Source organism: Ctenocephalides felis, unplaced genomic scaffold (genome assembly GCF_003426905.1).
Source record: "Ctenocephalides felis isolate EL2017-DRISC unplaced genomic scaffold, ASM342690v1 CF-g0.4_SCAFFOLD_03572, whole genome shotgun sequence".
NCBI lineage: Eukaryota > Metazoa > Arthropoda > Insecta > Siphonaptera > Pulicidae > Ctenocephalides > Ctenocephalides felis.
Genome location: NW_020539726.1, coordinates 43,756,285 through 43,779,410, shown reverse-complemented (window position 1 = coordinate 43,779,410; position 23,126 = coordinate 43,756,285). Strand labels below are relative to the sequence as shown.

The following is a 23,126-nucleotide window of genomic DNA, read 5'->3' as shown; positions in this document are numbered from 1 at the left end:
ACCCTGAACACCTTCGATTCAGACTCTGCATTTTACAACAAACTCGAATCCACCAGCAATGCTAATTCAAATCTTCGATTCAATCCTCGGAACAGCATGACCAACAACGATGTGTTCCATTCGATGAACTCACCATTCGTCTCTGCCATGGCCACCACTGCTCGAGCCAACGGATTCATGGATGGCTATCATAGTTTTGATAACGACAGGAAATTTTCTGATGACATCACTGATTCTGCGGAGAGAGGTTTGTTCAGACCCATACAGGATGCAGGTGTACAGGATGGTGGATTGTTGCAAGGACAAGATCCTGATTTGATTCCAAGAGATCCTTTATCCATAAGACACGGTGATTCTTTGGAAGATGGTTTAGCACAGAATTTCAACGTCACTGGACGTGGAGGCAGTGTATCAGAATACAGAAGAAGAACTATGGAGTATGTGGATTCCAATGCGAACAACCAAGACTTGACACCACATTCACCAGGTTCGAACGAGGATATTTTAAACAACCCTCTAGAGAAAACATCTGATTACAGCACTGCTCGGAGTGACTTCCAAACCGATAGTTCCACCCAAGAAGGCAACGTCCTGTCCAATCTGGTATCACGCATTACCATAGTATCAGAAAGAAGAGTGACTGTCAAAAATGAAGGTATAATTTCCAAACCAGGGACTTCTACAGGTGCTATTCCGAAGAGCATAAGCTTCGACAGCACTGCTGATAAATACCATCCGCATAGAGATTTTGATGTCAGACGAGGAATGGGAAATATGTTTAATAAATTGAAGCAAGGTTTTAAGTCGAGGAGAGGCAAAGGTGGTAGGAACGATGCTGAGAGGTATGATGAATTTGAAACAAGGGGCAACAGCAGACGACAGATGGGGGAGTGGATGATATGGAAACCAACGACAGCAGGCCTGTTGTAAACAATCAAGGTAATAATAACACTTGCCTACAAATTTTTTTTTTTGTTTGGTGCATCAAATGTTAGAGCTGATTCTTATAGTTTTTTTTTGCGCTGATTTCAAATCTGCGAACCATTTTTTTTGTATCAACTCTAGTTTGGAACTTGGAAAAAAATTGCCGAAACCAGGTTCATTGTAGGTCGTCACGGAAAAGAACTTTTCTTTCACAGTGTCAACTAATGTCCTAACTAAGGCCGAATGGGTCTTGTAAGTTTGTATGTACGAGTAGGCATATCTCATTAAAATAACATTCTGAATTGTATTACTAATTTGTACTTTCAATTCTTATATATTATATATATCATATCTTGAAAACTAAAGCTCATAGAAAAAAACCAACGTCATTTTTGAAATCAGCGCTTCAAATATACTTAAAAACAGCATTAAGGGGGTCTTCCTATGTGACGGCCTGTTTTTTAGGGATATTTTAGGATTTTTTTTCTACGACCAGTAAATATTTAGAGCTTCAAGTTTTTTATCATTTATTAACACATATTTGGACAGTATAAATATAAAACTTCAGCTAAAAATATTCAGTCAAACAAGAGTTACAGCGCTCTGAACACCCCCGCCTCGAAAAAAAGAGCTCCTACTTTCTTTATCTGAAAAAATAAAAAATAAACGGCGTTTTAATTTGTAGGCTTAAAAGCACGGAATGACCTATAATCAAATGAATATAAAAAAAATTGGATTTTTGATAGACAGTTGAAATAAAAGTTGCAAACCAGGCGTTTTTTTTTTTTGCTATAAAAAAATCGAAGTTTTGAAAATAGTTCATTAGTTCGACTGATAATAGTTCATTCCATGCGTTTAAATATATTGAGTGTGCCCTGTAAATTTCAAGTAATTCGGTCCAGTCGTTTCTGAGATACAATGGAGGAAAGTTTGAAAAACACAGTTTTGAGAAAAACGCGTTTAAAGTTTCTAACTGCCAACTCAGCGCTCCGAACCGCTCTTTCTTTTATCTGCTGTATCTTTAAAACGACTTCGAATTTTCTAAAATCGCTTTACTACCGTATTCTAGAAATGTTAAGGGAGCAATTTATGAAAAAAAAAACGATTTTTTCAACCCATCACATAGGAAGACCTCCTTAAAATCGTTTGCACCATTTTCTTTGTTGGCCTGTGTAATCATAATGTTAATAAATTTTAAATAATCGATATTATATATATTTTTAGATACCACTGAAGACATTCTGGCAAAGTATCGAAGAAAGATTTCGAGTTCTAGTGAAGCTGCAACTTCTGGTGCATCAGACTCGACAGGAAGTGGCAGTGGAAGTTCATGTTCCAAGAAGAATAATTTGCGACACAATGACAATAATAATATGGATTCAATTTTAGATAAACAAAGGTATAAAATATACTACATTAACTATATGCTAAACCAATTAGTACTATTTATTTTTTATTTCATTTTTTTTCAGAATGCGTAACAGTATATCAACAATGGAGCCTTCTTCTTGCAATTACGAAGATGCGAAACATAAACTCAGGCTGGTTCTGTCCAATGTGGATTTGCAAAGTGTAGACTTCAATACGAGCTGTGTGAGTATATAGTATATTATATATTTATATTACGGATACAGGATTAAATTCAGTAATTACAAAATATAAATTATCTTAATTGAATTAATTACAGTAAAATACAACTCTAAAACAATATTAGGCCTAACATTAGTATTATGTAATGCAATGACGTGAAGAAAAAATGTTATAATATTGAAATATGGTTCTTCTGATGGTAAAATAATTTTTTAAATATCCGAACCGCAATTTTCATTTGAGTCCAATATCTGGAAAATAGTAATTAAGGGCAGTATCAAAAACAAGAATATAATATGAAAATAATTGTGATGATAAAATACTTAGGATAGAAAAATGTTAAAAGTGTTAAAAAAAATTTTTTCGACGATTTTCATGATTTTTTTTGACGGTAGATACCATAGTATTCTAGATCATACTCGTACTAAAATATTACGGCCCTACGACAACTCGTTTAGCTATAAAAATTCGTCAAAGTTTGCATAAATTAGCATCGTTTTTTGGCTTTTGTCAAAATTAGACCTTTCATCGACGTTTGCTCAAAAACGCCTGAACCGATTTCAGAAATTTAAAAGCCGTTTGATGTATCTCGATGAGGACTAGCGTTTGTCAGTTTTGTGCGACGATCGGCCGAGCCGTTTCTTTGTAAATTGAAAAAAAGTGTTAAACTGTTCGTCCATATTTAAGCTCATACTACCGAATCGATTTTAAAAAATCAAAAACTGTTCGAAAGATATTAGTTGGGAATGATACTGATTAGTTTTAGGTGAAAATCTACGTTTTATTTTACTAAACTGTTGAAAAAGAAATTTAAGCCGATTTTTATGGAACTTGGCGATATATTTCATGGTCTTATAGAACTTACTGAAATATTATGGCCTTACGACAAGTAGTTTAATTTTAAAAATTCATCAAAGTTTGAGAAAATGAGTAGTTTTTTCGACGTTTGTTAAAATTAAAATTAGACAATTTACTTGGTATAACGATAGACTTAATAACTTGGTCTTAATAAACACACTAATCCATTAAAGTTCTACAGAAACTGGTTCAATTATAAAAAAAATATTGATTTGTGAAAATTTTCTTTTAGAAAATACCACGAGTTAACATGTTCGTTCAGAGGCCCACGGAAACTGGTTCTATTATAAAAATGGTTGAATTGTGAAAATTTGCTTTTAGAAAATACTGTTAAGCTGTTCGTTCGTTTTCAAAAATGTGTAATAAATCCACTCTGAATACTTTCAATCACTCATAGATTAATTTATTTTTTATTGATTAAGTCGATTATTTACACATATCGGGAAGTTCATGTAACTTGCCTCAAGGCAAAATACCAACACCAACTAGTATTCTTTATTTTCAGGCTCTTTCTGAAAACACTCTAACAACTTTCCTGCGCATTCTTCTCTCTGAGTCCCACAGCACAAATCTAGATGATAATTCCCTGTCAGTGCAACTCTACGAGACGATGAGAAGTATAGAACAACTATCGAGATCTACAGGTCTCAATGGTATTCTGGATCTGTGTCGAGATCTGCAATTTGAATATCAGTCTAGATCGCTTTATGTACAATATTTGGTTAACACGAGAAGAGTTTTGTTGCAAACTTTGGCCTACTTGGAAAGGTAATGGAAATTGAATCTCAATAACATAATAAATATTAGTAATATAATATATGTATACGAGGTCTGTTCAAAAAGTTTTCGTAATTTTCGTTTTTTCAAAAAAATATTTATTTATTCGTCTACATTAATGTGGTCCCCTTCAAAGTAGTCCCCCCCAGATATAATACACTTATGCCAGCGTTTTTTTCCAATTTTCGAAGCACCCCTGATATTCACTTTTTGATATGTCCTTGAGCACTCTCGGCGATTTTCTTCAATCGAGGAAAACCGCCGTCCTTTCATGGGTCTCTTCAACTTTGGGAATAGGAAAAAGTCACACGGAGCCATATCTGGTGAATTTTTGCACTTTGCAACACTTTATTTCATTTTTTACGCAAAATTTAATACAAATTCTTTGACTTTTTCAATTCTTCCATTGTAAAAATCGCCGAGCTCAGAAAAACACGTCGAACCTTAGCGACTACCACAGACAAAGTAAACAGTGAATATAGCTGAAAATTTCATCATACTTTAGGGGCATGTATACCAACACAATAAAAAAAAATTTTGACAATCAGACACTCCAGACCCGCGAAATTTAATTATTAGTAATTCCGGGTACTTTTTGAACAGACCATGTATATATATATATATATATATATATATATATATATATATATGTATTTATTATTACTATTTTTATTATTTTAGGATTTTAAATCGTTTGAACTCTGAGCGAACAGCATGTGATGAACATTTACTTCGAGTTGGTGTCAGGGCTTTCCTCGAAAGCAGAGAGCGAGAAATGACGACTTTCTGTGAGGATTTTTGTGCTTTGAGATTGTCGGATGAAAAAATTGATTTGCTGGAGACTTTCTTAAGAGCTATGCACAGTAGCATGCTGAAGGATGTTAATTGGCAAGGTAGGAATAATACAATAACAATAATCTTATATATAAAAATAAATAGAGCTCTCGATAAAATGATCCGCTAAAACTCGAAAACGGCTAAACCGATTTGGCCAGTCTTAGTCTTGAAAAATTTGTGCTAATCAGTAGGTTGTCGGAAGGTGAGATATTATATCAAAATCGCGTAGAAACTTTACATTCATAATTTGAACATTTTTGTAGAAGCGTAATTTGAATAAAACAATGGACAGTGGCTAATACGTCAAATGTCAAATGGTTTTGGCAGATTATGTTCAATTACGTTTAATAGGATGTTTTACGTGAATATTATTTAATTATGATTAAATTGTAGTAAGTGATTTTGTTTGTAGTTTTATTTGTATACAAAAACGTTATTGAACGGGCCTTAAGTGTTACTATAAACTCAAAATATCAACATTTTTGAAATGTTAATATGAAAATGCACTTTTTGGCGTTGTGGCACTCTTTTTTTGCAAATCATATTTTTCTCAAACACGGTGCTCTGAAAGATCTCATTTCTATAATTATAAACTCATTGATATTTATGAAACATTTATTTTTTATTTATGTTATTTAAATTCAGAACCTAAATTTGGTATCGATCAAAGGGACATTTTGTCGAATAACATTTTTCCAGTTATAATTTCTTAGAATTTATAGAAAAATAGATAGTAATATATGAAGGTCCGGGGTTAAAAAGCTCTACCACCGATGGGTCAAAAATAGTAAAGTTAAGCATAGTTTAACAATATTTAAAAGTAGAGGAAAAAAGATGTATAACCAGCTATAACCTTGATTCTTATTACTTTGCTATCGGGAGAAAATCCATAATAAAAGTATTTTCTTCCGTTGGTAGTTTTTTAGAATTAGTTAAAAGCGTAATTATTTTGTAAAATACCTTTGAAATTAAAATAAGACATTAAACCTGTTTGCCACCTGACCGTCCCAAGTTATCTCGTCTATAGGGTAAAAAAGTCTCGACAACAAATTGTTGAAAGACATCAAAAAAGCACATTTCTACAATGATGAAGAAGACTTTAATTCATTGAATATTACTTGAAACTTTTCAAAAAGCAGATCAAAGAAGAAATACTTATTCATTTTCTATCTCTCCTCGCAGAAATTTGATTTTTTTATAAGCTTAGTAGTATTATTTACAATTATACACAGAATCTAGAATTGAAAAAGAATCTGAAAAACTTGAAACGTAATCAATAAGTCGAAAGACCAAAAAAGACTTGGATTGAATGAATTATACCATGTTTTCTATAGAAAGTGTATAAAACTTCCAGTTTGATTGTATTGACAAAATATAGACAAACTAATGGGGTTTATTGTTTTTATAATACTTCATTGTATATAGCATTCAAACAACACATCCTTAGACACTTGAAAGCATTAATATTTAGATTCTCTAGAAATTGTTTAGAATATACCTTACTTAGCAAAACAACGTTTGCCGAGTCAGCTAGTATATATATATATATATATATATATATATATATATATATATATTTGCATAGTTTTATTGTCAATCAAAATAATATACATTTTTTTAAAACAATATGCTGTTGGTGTTAATGCTTTTAAGAGATTATCTCCTATGAGATATCTCTCTTTTTTTATTTTTGACTTTTTATTTAAGATCGTATGGCCATTTTTTTTTAAATCTTCGTGTGGAATATTCCTCGCTTAATTCTTTTAAATATATGTTTGGGTGACCTGGTAGTTTTTCGTGGTGTTTTTTGCTCCTTTCTTTTATCATTTCATTAATAGTTTTTATTTTTAGGTCTTTATGTAGGGTGTCATTTGTAACATACCAGGGTGCGTTCACAATGCATCTTAAAATTTTCGATTACGCTACTTGTATTTTTTTATATTTGAATTGATGTTACATAATTCTGATGTTTCTGTTCCAACTCTAGTTCTGAATAGTCTGTTTAAGTAACTATTCAATAGAATAAATATCTTGTGCGGCAAAGAATTTTTTATTTTAATGAGGCTCTCGTGCCATAATATATATATATATATATATATATATATATATATATCTATTACCCCTTAGCTGCCAGTGAAGAGCAACTCGCAGCAGCCACCCTCTGCATAGAACGCATAGTGATGAGCCGAGTCTACCTAAACGCCCTTTACCCCAACGGCGAAGGCGACATAGCCCGAGACAACGTCCTGCACGCCCACATGGAGCGCCTGTCCCGTGTGGTCACGGTCAGTCATCGAGACCTCAGGATCCCGATGAGGCACCAGAGAGAGGCCCCGTGGCCCAGAAGTCAGGCATTGCTCAGGCAGATGTCCGCCTATAGGGCTGCCAGGGACAAGGCGAGGTGCGTGGCCAGGTGTGTGACTTCGGTTATGCACGTGCTGGCCATGACGTCGCCAAGGGCCACTCCTTCGGCTGATGATTTGGTACCTGTTTTGGTCTTCATTTTGATAAAGGTAAGGGAGGAGATTGAGATATATAATAGGTTGTCAAATATCTCCCTTCCGCTTTTATATATATATATTTTGTATGATTCTGAATTTGATGTTGACATATGTATTAACAAAGTCTAATAATCGGGCATAACATCAATAAAAAACATGAATTTCTTTCAAAAATTTATTTTAAATCCATACGTTTCGGCTATAATCCTAGCCTTCATTCAGTGGAAACTAAAAATAAAATTAAAAACCAAAACAATTGAATTGGAGTGAAAAGAAAAAATAAAATAGTAATTAGTACTTACAATTAGTTGATCTTAGTGTTAAATTGGAAAATTTTAATAATCCATGGTATTAGGATATGGTAATGCACTACACTATGTATTATAAACATTAACTTGAAATTACACAATATTGTGTAATTTCAAGTTAATCATATTGTGTAATTTCAAGTTAATGTTTATAATACATAGTGTAGTGCATTACCATATCCTAATACCATGGATTATTAAAATTTTCCAATTTAACACTAAGATCTACTAATTTTTCCACTGAATGAAGGCTAGGATTATAGCCGAAACGTAAGGATTTAAAATAAATTTTTGAAAGAAATTCATGTTTTTTATTGATGTTATGCCCGATTATTAGACTTTGTTAATATATATATATATATATATATATATATATATATATATATATATATATATATATATATATATAAAAGCGGAAGGGAGATATTTGACAACCTAATATTAAGCTGTTTATAGGGGAAATTTATGTTGCTAGTTTTGTGTCTAGGTGACGTTTTGAGACATTAAAATTAACAATTCAAAATGTAGTTTGAGTGAGCCAAGGTTTAAAGGTTTTAAAGGTTTTAAAGCATGTTTAACTCATACGTTTTGATATATAATTTTATATTATTATTAGTGAATTAGTAGATTTGTGCTAATTATTATTATAATTCCAATTTCTTTGCAATTGAATTAAAATAGAACTAGTGGTGTATGGCATCGTGCCTTAAGGCAAATTGCTGGAACTTTCCGTACCGTAATGAAATTTTCGAGAAATTTTAAACGTTTTCAAATATATATTATTACAAATACTGTAATATTCATTATTTTTGTTGCTATCTTATTGTTATATCTGAGCAAATCAAATGTAAATCATAAATCAATTTATCTCCAGAACATTAACAATCGTTCTTCATTTCATTTCGAATTCAATTTAAAAAAAAAATAGTTGCCTAATTTGCGCAAAATTGAAAAAGTGCTCCCGCGTAGTCACAGTCTAAACGCCTTTGCAAATAATTCTGTGCGACATTTTCACTTATACTGTGCTTAGCTTGGCGGCATTTTCACATTTTTCTATAGTTTTCACAAAATTGGAAAAGTGCTCCAGCACATAAACAGTCTAAACGCACTTGGGTAAATATTTGCACCAGAGTGGCGCTTAGACTGTGCTTAGTCTGGGTAATGTTTTGAATTTTTAAGCCAAAATTACAAAATTATTTTATGGAAAATAAAAAAAGATGTAATAATTTTTCATCCTCAAAAGCAATGGTTTTGTCAATGCAAGCAGAAAGTTTTTTAGATCATTCAAATCGGACGCTTAGTTCACTCAAAAACTGCCATTTTTTGCACATTTAGCTCTGTATCTTCGAAATGGCGGAACCTGTCTTTGCCAAAAACGAATCACCTCTTCTACTAATCATTACAAATTGAATGTTTTTTAGATCATTCTAATCCGTTACTCCGTTCTCTCAAAAACTCGATTTGTATTTTCTGCACTCTTTGTTCCGTATCTCCGTAACGGCTGCACCTGCCTTTTCCAAAAACTAATCAGCACATCTCCCTATCAATAGGAATCGAATGTTTTTCAAACCATTCAAATCGGTTGATCCGTGCGCCCAAAAACGTAGACGAAATAATGCGGACATACAAAACACACACACACACACATCCATTTTTCTGAGCTATGCCAAAATGTTCAGAAACCTTCAAAACGTTGAGAAATGCAAAAATTTTCATTTTCAATTTTCGGCCCATTACTATATTTTATCCAGCAATTTGTCCTAAGGCACGATGTTAAGTATGTTACTTCTGGCAGTTTTTGAGAGAAATGAGCACCCGATTTGAATGATTCAAAAAACATTATGCTTGTTTTGACAAAATAAATGCTTTTGGAATATTTTTTTTGTATATTGAAAATTATTAAGATTTTAATTTCAATCCAGGCTGACGTTCTAAAGCTCACTTTCATACTTCAAATAAATAATTTTAACTTTGTAATTCAGTTTATATAATTCTTATAAATATTAGACAATGTTACAATATTTATAATAATCTATTTGAAAACATTAAATATTCCTCGAACATTTCGTTACGGTAAGGGAAGTTTCAGCAAATTGCCTTAAGGCACGATGCCATACACACCACTAGTCAAGTAATTGGGTTATCTTTTTTATATTATACATTTATATAAATATTATCTAGAATTAAACCTTGAGGTAAATTTACGTGCTATAGTCAGTGACGCCCCTATCGAGGACACAAACAATTAATATTTATACTTCTTTTATCATTCATATTTTTTTTTTTAATTTTAATTTTATTAACTTCATGCAACTTGCCTCAACGCAAAATACCACTTACAACTAATTTATATTTTTTCACTAGGCCAATCCTCCTGCCTTATTGTCCACTGTCGAGTACGTTAACAGTTTTTATGGTAACTGCTTGCAAGGAGCCGAACACTATTGGTGGATACAATTCTGTTCAGCAATCGAATTCATTAAAACCATGGATGATAATTAGAAAAACAGATATGTATATATATTTATATTTACTACTAATATTATTTTTATTACTCAGTTTATCATGAACAACCAAAAATTGTAAAATTGTAACAAAAATCTCAATCGTCCGTCGTTAGATTTTAACAGACATAAAGAGTTGATTATGAATAATGAATTAATATTTTATTTAATTAGTGTTTAGCGAAATAATTTGTACAGGGCATTCTTGTTCTCCAAAGAGCTTGAGGAAGAGATAGAAAAAATGAAGCATTTTTGAAATGAAATAAAATTTTTAGTATGAGGGACAATATGGATTCAAGTTTATGCAATGGAAAGTAAAATTATCTTATATGTCTGGTTTTCTGAAAAATGCTTCAAAATTGCGTTTGTTAGTTTTTTTAGTAGATTTATTGTAGACGAGTTCAAAAAATCTATAAACACAAATAGACATTGTATTTATGTATATATTAGGGTGGTCCTTAATATGGACGTTGTCGAATTTCTTTGCTCTCAAGGGCACAAATGTTTCCAAATTAATAAAAAAAAATTCTCTAAAAGTTTCAGCTCTTAAAATTAACATTTAGATAGTCCGCAATTCAATTAAAAGTTTCATATATTTATTATTAAGTAAATTCTTGCGCCATCTGTGAAAGCAGACTTTTAATTTTGATGTCAATTTATTACTTGAGTGTAAAAATCAACAATTAAATAAATATTTTGCTGCAAAATCAATTTTGATGCCATGACAAGTAAATATTTCGTTAAACAGTTAAACAGGGATTTAATGAGAGGTCAAGTGTTTTATAAATATTTTTAAGTGCCATAATATTTGAGTTCACAAATGCTATCACAGATATAATATATGGTAATAATGAGTATACGAAACTTTTAATTGAATGACGGACTATCTAAATGTTAATGTTGAGAGCTAAAATTTTGGAGAATTTTTTTTTATTAATTTGGAATCATTTGAGCCCTTGGGAGCAAAGATTTGAAAAAGGCCATATTAAGGACCACCCTAGTATATATTTATATATATATATATATATATATATATTTGTATATTTGAAAATAATTAGCAGCTTATTCGTTAAGTAAAAAAAAATTAATTATACGTTTCGACACCTAATTTATGTCATCATTCAGCACGTCTAAAATACAATATAATGAATTCAAATTTAGGAAAAATTAATTATAAAGTGAAAAGAAATATACATACCAATTAGGACAAAACCCTTAAAACGCTAAAATTAGTTTAAAAACAAATTTAAACTTTTTAAATAAATCAAGACATAACTAAAAATAAGTACAAACACATAAACAATATGAATATTTTTAGTTATGTGTTTAAAACTAATTTTAGATTTTTAAGGGTTTTGTCCTGGTCGGTATGTATATTTCTTCCTATTTTATATATTTTTTCAACAATTTTTTTTATTTATTTGTATTCGTCATAATGTATTCCAGATTTGCTGAATTGTGTCACACATCAAGTGTCGAAACGTATAATTAATAAAAATGTTTTTCTTTTGACTGTTTATATTATTTATTTACATAGCATATATATATATATATATATATATATATAATTAGATGATAGTCTTGGATTTGTAAATATTTTCTAGATCTTTTAACAAAGAATCCAAAAAAGTAATAAAAAACGTTTTTGATAAAAACGTTTTTACTGAAAAAGTGTTAGTATATAATCAATCACAGGTAATTAATTCTGTTTTTTCAGTAAGCTTTTCTTAAAACTTTCTATTTTTTTAACATTTCTAATATTCTATTATATAATCCACTAATTTATTATTATTATTTTCATTTTGATTATATTGTCATATTTCTGTACATTATTTTTTCCACAATTTTATTCATTTTATATATAAAAAAAATCCACCATTTTTTGCTTTTCTTAAACATATTGTTTGCTTAAATCTTATCAAGATCATGTTTCTTGATAGATGTCCTGAAGATGGAACGTATCTAGTTCCGAAACGTCGACAGTAAATAAATAAAAGGTTTTTAAAAAAACTTTTTTGTTTTTTATTACTTTTTGGATTCTTTGTTCGAGTTACAAAATATTTACAAATCCAAGACTCTGTCATAATATATATATATATATATATATATATATATATATATACACGTATATATATATATATATATATATATATATATATATATTTATTTACACATGACTATTTCTGTTTATTACTTTTATCAATTCATATCCCATGTAGTTAGTTTTATAATAAAGTTCTCTATAGTGAAAATATATATATTTTGTTATAATAAGACCTGTAAGTGTATTCTCCTAGATTTAGATAAATGAAGAGTTATTTAAATATCTGTTATTTATATATAGTTTGATAATTTATATAGATATTTTTGCTGGTTTGTTTGTTCGATCGATAATTGAAAATCAATTATAAATAAATAAAAATTATATTTTCATAATTGTATAACAAGTTGTGTAGCAAGATGTAGAATGTATTTTTGATAAATACATAATTTGATGAGAGAAGGAAGGAGCAGGCGGTAGTGTTGTTGTATGTTTAAAACATTCCATTATTTTTACAACGAATAAAGGATGAACGTCTTGCAAAGTATGTTTTATTTAATGATAACAATAATTATACATATACATATATTTATATATATATATATATAGTAATTTTTAATAAGGTTTCTTTTTTACTATTTTTATTTAAGGATTTTATTCACAATAAAAGCCAGAAAAGTTTTATTTGTAATATTAGAAGAAGCATAAAATCTTCAACCTCAGACTCACTTAAAATTATATATATTTATATCATGTTAAGTTTAAAAAAATAAGCTAAGAAAAAAATTAAAATAAAAATATTTTGAATCAAAAATCAAATATAAAAGGAATCAAAATGGCATTTGCTGCGAAGAGACGTAAAATAATTTATATGTTTTAAATGTTTATATGTTCTAAATGACATAAATGTTATTATTATTTTATTATTAAATATATAAATATATTGCACGAAAATAAATCATAAATTCATCCTTTATGTATAAAGGATAAAAAATAGGCTTAAAAAAATAAGCTAAGAAAAAATTTAAAATAAAAATATTTCAAATGAAAAATAAAATATAAAAGGAAACAAAAGGCATTAGCTCTGAAGAGACGTAAAATATATTATGCATCCTAAATAATATAAATGTTATTATTATTTTTTATATATAATTATAAATAAACTATTTAAATAAAAATTTATAAGAAAATATATAAATATACCACACAAAAATAAAATATAAATTTATCCTTAGGATAAAAAAATATAACAAAAAGCAAAATAAATTTGCTCCTAATTTATTATATTATTAATTTGTACTAAAATATAATAATAAATATAATAATTACTAAATTTTAACAAATTATTTTTACATTTAACAAAAATATTAAACAATATTTTTACCTAAACTAAATTTTTTTAATGAAATTAGTGAGTCTTTTAAATTTTTAAATAAATTAATTTAAATACATCAAAAATAAAAAGGGAATTTATTCAAATTTTAAGAAATTATGAACATATTATCAAAATATAAATTATTTATCAATTTTTCTAAATTTAATCAATTTTTCTAAATCTTTGATAAATCGTAGGTAACGTTTTTTCCAAATTATATAAAAAATATAGCAATTTTATATATTATTTCCAATAGTTAATTATTACTGAATAAAATTTCTTAAAAACAGTAATAGAAAGTTATAAAATAACAATTACAATAATAAATTTAAACATTTTATTTTTCCATTTTATAAAATTACCTAATACACCTTTAGTTTGTTTTATATGATAATTTGTAGGTAAAAAATCTTCTATTATAAATTTTTTTTTAAATTAGTATACATAAATTTAAAATATACTTTTAAATTTCATATATTATTTTTAGTAGTTAATTATTACTGAATAAAATTTCTCAAAAACAGTGACAGAAAGTTATAAAATAACAATTACAATAATAAATTTAAACATTTTATTTTTGCATTTTACAAAATTTCCTAATAATAATAGTTGGATTTATATGATAATTAGATAAAAAAATCTTTTAGATATTTTAAAAAATATATATAAAATAAATGAGTGAATTTTATATATTATTTTTAATATTTAAATATTACTAAATAAAATCTCTTACAAACAATAACAGAAAGTTATAAAATAACAATTACATTAATAAATTTAAACATTTTATTTTGCATTTTACAAAATTATCTAATAATAGTTTGATTTATGTGATAATTTGTTGGTAAAAAATCTTCTAGTATAAAAAATATACATACTTAAATTTAAAATAAATTTTTAAATTTCATATATTAATTTCAGTAGTTAATTATTACTAAATAAAATTTCTTAAGAGCAGTAACAGAATGTTATAAAATAACAATTACAATAATATTTTTAAACATTTTATTTTTCCATTCTATAAAATTACCAAATACACCTTTAGTTTGTTTTATATGATAATTTGTAAGTAAAAAATTTTCTATTATAAAAAATATACATACATTTAGAATATACTTTTAAATTTCATATATATTTTTAGTAGTTAATTATTATACTGAATAAAATTTCTCGAAAACAGTAACAGAAAGTTATAAAATAACAATTACAATAATAAATTTAAACATTTTATTTTTGCATTTTACAAAATTATTTAATAATAATAGTTTGATTTATATGATAATTTGTAGGCAAAAAATCTTTTAAATATTTTAAAAAATATGTATGAAATAAATGAGTGAATTTTATATATTATTTTTAATACCTACTTAATTATTACTATATAAAATCTCTTAAGAACAGTAATAAAAAATTATAAAATAACAATTACAATAATAAATTTAAACATTTTATTTTTGTAATTTATAAATTACAATTACAACTTTTTTACAAATACAAAATTATTTTACAAATTCAAAACTATTTTACAAATAATTTGGTTTATATGATATTTTGTAGATAAAAAATCTTCTATAATAAAAAATATACATAAATTTAAAATAAACCATTAAATTTTATATATTAATTTTAGTAGTTATTTATTACTAAATTAAATTGATCAAAAACAGTAACAGAAAGTTATAAATTAACAATTTATATCTGGTGATAATAATACAGATTATATTAATATAAGTAAGAATAGTAAAGACAAAATAATTAGGCATATAAATTTAGTAATAAATGTAAGATAAAGTGCTCAGGTGCAAAAATATAAATATTATAAATTTTAATTGCAATTCATAATTTAAAACAATGGTTAAATCTATTATTATTAATTAAGTCGATTATTTATACGTATCAGGCTACTTGCCTTAAAGCAAAATAGCACTTACACCCAGTTTTAATAGTAATCAATGTATATTTTGCTTTATAACTATTGTTTGATTATATTTCAATTCTTGCCGCCAAATTTCAAATTTCTGACAGCTCATAAATGCGTTTGACATGTTGGCCACACTGTCAGTATCCAACTTCTCGGCCGTCCTCGCCTCGTCGACGATCATTCGCACACGTTCTTTTTACTTCTTTCGCTTCCGCCGAGTTCTTGTGTGAAACACATACAAGATGGGTAAGTTTTCACACGCGTTTTTAAAACATTCCTAAACATATCTAGTGTTAGAAAATAGTGTCCGTGTTTCTTGAAACGTGCGTCGAGCATTGGATTATAATGTAATTTATCCCAAGTGAGTATTTTGTAATAAAACAATGAATCAATTCCAGTCAATTCTAGTCGTTCCCGGCAATGGCGTATTGTGATTGATTAATTTACATCCGTGTAATCCAATGTTTGATCGACGTTTTGGGATGTAGTTTGTGTTTGTATTCATGTAGTTTGGAAGGCTGATTGTGTATTTTTATGTAGGTAAGCCCCGTGGTCTTCGTACTGCTAGAAAACATGTTAACCATCGTCGTGACCAAAGGTGGGCCGACAAAGACTACAAAAAGGCTCATTTAGGAACCAGGTGGAAGGCCAATCCTTTCGGAGGTGCTTCTCACGCTAAGGGAATCGTTTTGGAAAAAGTGTAAGTAGTAAAAGTCACTTTATTAACTCAATTTTGCCCTTGGTCTATAAACCATTCAAACTTACAATGTTAGAATTTTAATATTGCGAGTTTGATACGTAAATTTACACATATATACATTTTTGTGGCTTATAATTTCATGTTACAACTTGTAGCCTCCATGTTTGTCATGTTAGGTTAGGTATATGCCAAGCGGTTTTTATTACTTTTTCTTACAAAAGTGTTATAAGACTTACATTCTGGCCCCAAAGTTATATTGAGATAATATAACTTAATGCTTCACTATTTGCAAAGTGTGTGCTTTATTTCAAAATATTTTCACGAATTCATTTTGTTTTCGATTTGCAATTGTCGAGTCATTGTTATATGATGCTCTGGTTTACGAATGAGATTTATATCGATATTGGAATTATACTTGATTTAAATATATAATTCTGGTTCTAATTTGGTTTAAATTCATATGAATCAATTATTATATTCCTTCATGATTTTATAGTATTTCAATTTATATAAATTTAATGCTTTAATTTCATTTTAATAAAGTTAATTATTAAGTCGATATTTATTTGAAAGAATAGTTTTTCTGAGACAATTTGTTTTTAAGGGGGTATTTATAAAATTTGTTTTTCAAAGTTCAATTGTTTAAGAATATGGGTAAGAGAGTGTTTTTAAAAAATTTAACTTATTTTTGGAGATACAGCTCTTTCTTTCTGGATTTTAAAGTATTTGCGTGTGATGTTGACATTTAATAAAGTTAACTACTAAGTCAGTTTTCATTTAAAAGAACAGTTTTTCTGAGACAATTTGTTCTTGAGGGGGTATTCACAAAGTTTTTTTTTATATTTTCAAAGTTCCATTGTTTAAGAATATTGTACAAGAGGGTTTTTTAAAAATTAAATTTATTTGTGGAGATACAGTTTTCTTCCTTTTGTGAATCCCTAAACTGTCTCATTTAATTTTTCAAGTCACTTTTTTCTAACAGTCACCATTGTGTCTAAAATTGTTTAACTGATCTGCAGCGTCATTCTAGACTGATAATCTTTTTTTTCCATTTTGGATTACTAGAATTGACTACTTTGTTTTGATTTGTTTCTTTGTAAAATTTAATTCAATTAATTTTGTTTTAATCTTGTCTCTTGTAATGTTGATAAAGATTATAAAAAAGGTGGCAGTATAAAAATTGTTTACTCTTCATTTTGATTATTCAGAAATGACCTAGAATTCAAATTTTTACACTAGAATACCCCCTTAATACAATTTGTTTTTAAATCAAATGTTATTTACTTTATGGCATATATATAAAAATATCGATTCAAATGTTATTTTTTAATTTCTGAAATGCCCTTGGGCACTGTGATGGTGTGAATGTTTTAATTTTGTACAAATTTGCTAAAATTTTCAATATTTATAATGTGCAGATGAGTTGTCGATGTATATTTGTGAGATTTAAGTCAAATGAATTAGCAACTCAAGGTTGTTTGGTCTTCGAGATGTTTATCTTGCATTTTACCACCCGCAGTATTTCCTTGTGAATGACTTGTTTTATGTTCAATCACAGGATAATACTGTGAGCGGTGATGTGCGCTTGGATAATGAAATTTATTAATAAATATTACTATATAGGGGTAGTCCTGAATATGGACTTTTTTAAAAAAAAATTCTGTTCAGTTTTTTAAATAATTCTGTATCAAATTCATTTTTAATTTAACCTCAAAATGAAATTATATTTAAGGTTAATATTACCTACATCTTTTGATTCTTTTTTCTAATTCTTTTATTAAATTAAATAAATCTTATTTTAAGATTATTACTATGCATGGCTATTACTCGCATATTTTTTTACAATTTCATCAAAATTTTACTTAATTATTATGGTAATCTTATTACATTTCATACTTTGTTTTGCATAATATAATTTTATATTCAAATAATTTAATAATATAATTTTATATGAATATTATTTTATAATTTTATTTTTTTAATTTTCTTAGTTATACATTATAACTTTTACATTCTTTTACATAATTCTTTTTTAATGTTATAATTTTCTAATTTTTTAGAATTAACTACTTTGCTTTATTTTTATATTTTAATTATTATATAAATTTTTTATGGCATTTTAACACAAAATTAACCTCACATTTTTACATAAACTTATTTTATTACTTATTTAAAATAATTTATATTATATTAACGAAATTATGATTTTAAATATGGTAATTTTATTACATTACATACTTTATCTTACATACTTATATTAAATTTTTTTAATGGAATTTCTTAGAAAAAATAACTTTCAATAAGCTTTATATTCTAAATTCTTGATATAACATTAATCATCATCTTTTTTTTACAAAATTGTTAATTTTATTTTACATTTTATGTCAATTTCAAAAAAAATCGATTAATTTTAATTTATAATTTTATTTACATTATTATTACACTATGCGTTTTTTTACAACATTCAAATTTTATTTATATTAAATATTTAATTCAAATTTAAATTATATAATTTAAATAATTTTAAATTTATATTGTCATATTTTGATGTTTTATATTATAATTTGTATGCCATTTCATGGAATTAGGGCTGACATTTCTTTTACATAATTCTATTTTATTTTTTAACTGTATAATTTTGATAGAATTTTATAAAATCAACAACTTAGATATTTAACATTCCTTCTATATATACAATTAGTTAAATAAAAAAAAGCAAGCCAATTTATATATATATATATGTATATAAAAAAATCCTCGATATTTATTTTCTAAAATTAATAAAAAAAAAGTAGTCCATTTATATCAAATTCATGAAATTTTACTTAGATTTATATTAAATCTAATAATCCATAATAAATAAATCTATCCATAATAAATAGATTATCTATCAAAATCTCTTAAATGAAACAAATTTGTTTCTTTATCTAATTATTTTTTCCTCTTTCAGTGGCGTAGAAGCCAAACAGCCCAACTCTGCCATCCGCAAGTGTGTCCGTGTCCAATTGATCAAAAATGGCAAAAAGATCACGGCCTTCGTACCCCGGGACGGTTGTTTAAACAACATTGAAGAGAACGACGAAGTCTTGGTTGCAGGTTTCGGTCGTAAGGGTCATGCCGTTGGTGACATTCCCGGAGTCAGATTCAAGGTAATAAATGATACATTGATCGATTGTTTGTTATGTTATTTTTTTTTATTATGATGAATTAAAATACAGAGCCAATCCCATGAGTGTTAGGTGATTACTTACTGTTTTTGTAACTGATAAAATACTAGTATTAATGTAGTTGATAGTTTTTTTTTGGAATGAGGTTGTATTTGTTTTTTTTTCCATTGCAGGTTGTTAAAGTAGCCAATGTTTCCTTGTTAGCTTTGTACAGAGAAAAGAAGGAACGTCCACGATCATAAGTTAATTTTTCATTGAAGATAAATAATAAAAAATTGGTATTATGTACTGGAGATAAATTAATATATAGTATTTGTACCAAGCACAAATTTTATTTTTATTCACTATATTTTTAAAGTAATGCATAATTATTTTCAGGGCACATTTTAGGAACTCTGTTATGTTTCAGGAATAATTGTTTTAGGACTCAATATACAAGTTAGTTCAAACACAATTTACTGATAAACCTGGTGAGTTATAAAACTTACAGAAACCTCTTAAAGGCCAGTTTTATAATTAAAATAAAATATAAATGTTATGGGTCTACAATCATGAGTTAATAATTAAACTGTCAAAAAGGTATGTCTTAGCTGTGCTCTCCAAAAACATGTTTAATAACAATTTTATTACCAGTATAACTTCAACAAAGTCTAAAAAGTTAATATTCAGACTTTTTGAAGCTAAATTAAACTTCAATTTTGAGATTGGTTATAAATTTTAAAATCAAAACTTAGATTTTGAGGTTAGGTTGTAACTGTGCTAAAACTAACCTCCAAAAACATGTTTAATAACAATTTTTCACCAGTATAACTTCAAAGTCTAAAAAGTTATTATTCAGATTTTTTGAAGCTAAATTAAACTTCAATTTTGAGATTGGTTATAAATTTTAAAATTAAACTTAGATTTTGAGGTTAGTTTTAAATTTTAAAATTAAACTTAAATTTTGAGGTTAGTTTTAAATTTTAAAATTAAATTTAAATTTTGAGGTTAGATTTTAAAAATAGACATGATTTTTTGACAGTTTGTAGATATTATCAAATTTCTTTGCTTTCAAATTGAAAGAAATTCTCTGATAGTTTTAATACTTTAGGGATAATTTATTTACATTTTATTACATTTGTTAATAATGGGGAAGATACCTAAATATGTTTATAAAGTCTCTTCTAAATATTTCAGAGTCAAATGCTCAAATGCTTTCAAATTGATAAAAGAAATTCTCTGAAAGTTTTAATACTTCAGGAATAATTTATTTACATTTTATTACATATGTTAATCATGGGGAAGATACCTAAATATGTATATAAAGTCTCTTCTAAATATTTGAGTCAAATGCTCAAATGCTTTCAAATTGATAATAGAAATTCTCTGAAAGATTTAATACTTTAGGGATAATTTATTCACATTTTATTACATTTGTTGATCATGGGAAAGATACCTAAATATGATTATAAAGTCTCTTCTAAATATTTCAGAGTCAAATGCTCAAATGCTTTCAAATTGATAAAATAAATTCTCTGAAAGTTTTAATACTTTAGGGATAATTTATTTACATTTTATTACTATTGTTGATAATAGGGAAGATACCTAAATATGTTTATAAAGTCTTTTCCAAATACTTAAGAGTCGAGCATCTTTTTTAAATATTTTAGAAAGTAGATCTTCATTCTTTTTCGACAATACATTTTAAACTGAATCTGAATATAAAAATAATTATGTAATTAACAATATCCAATGATATACTATATGGTTCCATTTTGTTAATAATTTATTTAAATTTATTAAAATTTATCAGCAATTAAGTAATACTTATAGAAATTATATCCTTTATTTTAATTAAAATTTATATTTATTTTACAAGCCATCAGTGTAATATTAAGGCTCGTGTCAATATTTTGCAAATTTTATATAGTTTAATTATATATAAATAAGAAGACTCATTGGATATTTTGTAATTATTTAAATTATATATATGTATATATGTATATATATATATATATATATATATATATATATATATATATATATATAACATCTACATTTTTATTCAAATAATTTAACTTTCTAATCAGTCTAATCTTTGCCCTCTTGTAAATTTGATTATTTATCAAAGTGCATCTTGTTATTTACTCAGCTGATTTTTTTTATATTAATTAATTTATATAAGTATATGTATATAAGTAAAACATTTTGATAAATAATGCATTTATATTCTATGATAATTTATTAAAATTTAATTAAAATATGTCTCGTTTGTTAGTAAATCAATTGGCAATAATAACAGGTACTTGACAAAGTGAGGTTAAGTGTCAAAATTTTGTTTTAAATTTAAAATTCTATTGTTTGTTATATAAATTATATTGTTTTTAATACTATTTCATAATTGTGTAGTAATTAAATACATAATTATATTAGTTACGGTGTAATTATGTAATTATATTAATTAGGCTCTAAAGTATAATGTGAGGTTATGTGTCAAAGTTTTGTATAAATCTAAAATTATAGTTATTAATTTTTTTATATATTTGTTGTTACGTGTAAATTAAACATGTAATCATAATAATTATCCTAAAATAATAAAATAAATAAAGTAATTATATCTTGATTATGCACATTTGGCTGTAGAGTCTATATGGTAAAGTTAGGTTAGGTGTCAAAATTTTGTTTTAAATTTATTTTATTCATTTAATTTAAATATTTTTTGCACATGTATATTAATAATAAATATAAGTGCATAATTTTAATTATTATATTACTTTATATATTATTATAATACTTTATATAATTATTATAATATGTAAAACTTAAATTACATATTTTGCAATCGTAGTCAAAAATTTTTATACCAGAGCACGATGATTTCAATATATGAAATTTTACAAAAATACTTGAATTGTCCCTATAAATTTTTATAATTACCGTTTTAAATCGAGCCTTAATATCTTATTGAGACTTATTAACATTTTGCTAAAATTTTATTCGAAGGTTCAAAATGCTTTTATTAGCAGTTGTTTGTACATTTCATTTAACACAAATGACATTTAATGTATTATGTAAAGGATATCAAGATCTTGTTTTAATCAAATCAATTTTGTAGAACATTTATCCATTATTATTATTATTATATTTCTTTACCAGGTGCTGGTTCAGGTATCGGTAAAGCAACCTGCAACATTTTTGCACGGGAAGGCGCTTGTGTAATTGCAGCAGCAGATAGAAATTTGAAGAATGCTTCAATTACTCGAGATGAAATCTCCAAAATCAATCAATGAGAATAATCACACAGCTTTTGAAATCGATGTTGCTAACAAGAACAGTTTGGATAAAGTTTTGAGTGACGTTATAAGCAAATATATAAACCACCGAGTGTTGTGGTGAATTGTGCAGGGATTACCAAGGATAATTTTTTGTTGAAGATGTCTGAAGAGGATTTTGATGACGTTGTCAAAATTAATTTGAAGGTAGTAATGGATATATTGTTGTATTGTTTTTTTTTTGACTGTTGGTTTGTATATGGTTTTGTTTTTGTGCAGGGGACATTTTAATGATGCAGACATTTGGAAATGCGATGGTGACTGCTGAACCAACCAGGAACGATTGTTAATATTGCAAGCATTGTTGGAAAA

General features: G+C 26.8%; 2 protein-coding genes across 2 annotated transcripts; both read left to right on the top strand.

The window, feature by feature from the left end:
- Positions 1 to 827: 827 nt before the first annotated feature.
- Positions 828 to 10,297, top strand: LOC113388559 (GTPase-activating protein and VPS9 domain-containing protein 1-like). The gene is made up of 7 exons (XM_026625930.1): positions 828 to 939; positions 2,149 to 2,323; positions 2,397 to 2,517; positions 3,878 to 4,140; positions 4,831 to 5,042; positions 7,114 to 7,499; positions 10,160 to 10,297. Exons 1-7 carry the CDS (start codon positions 900 to 902, stop codon positions 10,295 to 10,297), a joined length of 1,335 nt encoding a protein of 444 aa, XP_026481715.1. The 5' UTR covers positions 828 to 899.
- Positions 10,298 to 15,807: 5,510 nt separating this feature from the next.
- Positions 15,808 to 19,832, top strand: LOC113387614 (40S ribosomal protein S23). Its single transcript, XM_026624964.1, has 4 exons — positions 15,808 to 15,882; positions 16,177 to 16,336; positions 19,287 to 19,485; positions 19,677 to 19,832. The coding sequence occupies exons 1-4, from the start codon at positions 15,879 to 15,881 to the stop codon at positions 19,743 to 19,745; spliced, it is 432 nt and encodes a 143-aa protein (XP_026480749.1). The 5' UTR covers positions 15,808 to 15,878; the 3' UTR covers positions 19,746 to 19,832.
- Positions 19,833 to 23,126: the final 3,294 nt, after the last annotated feature.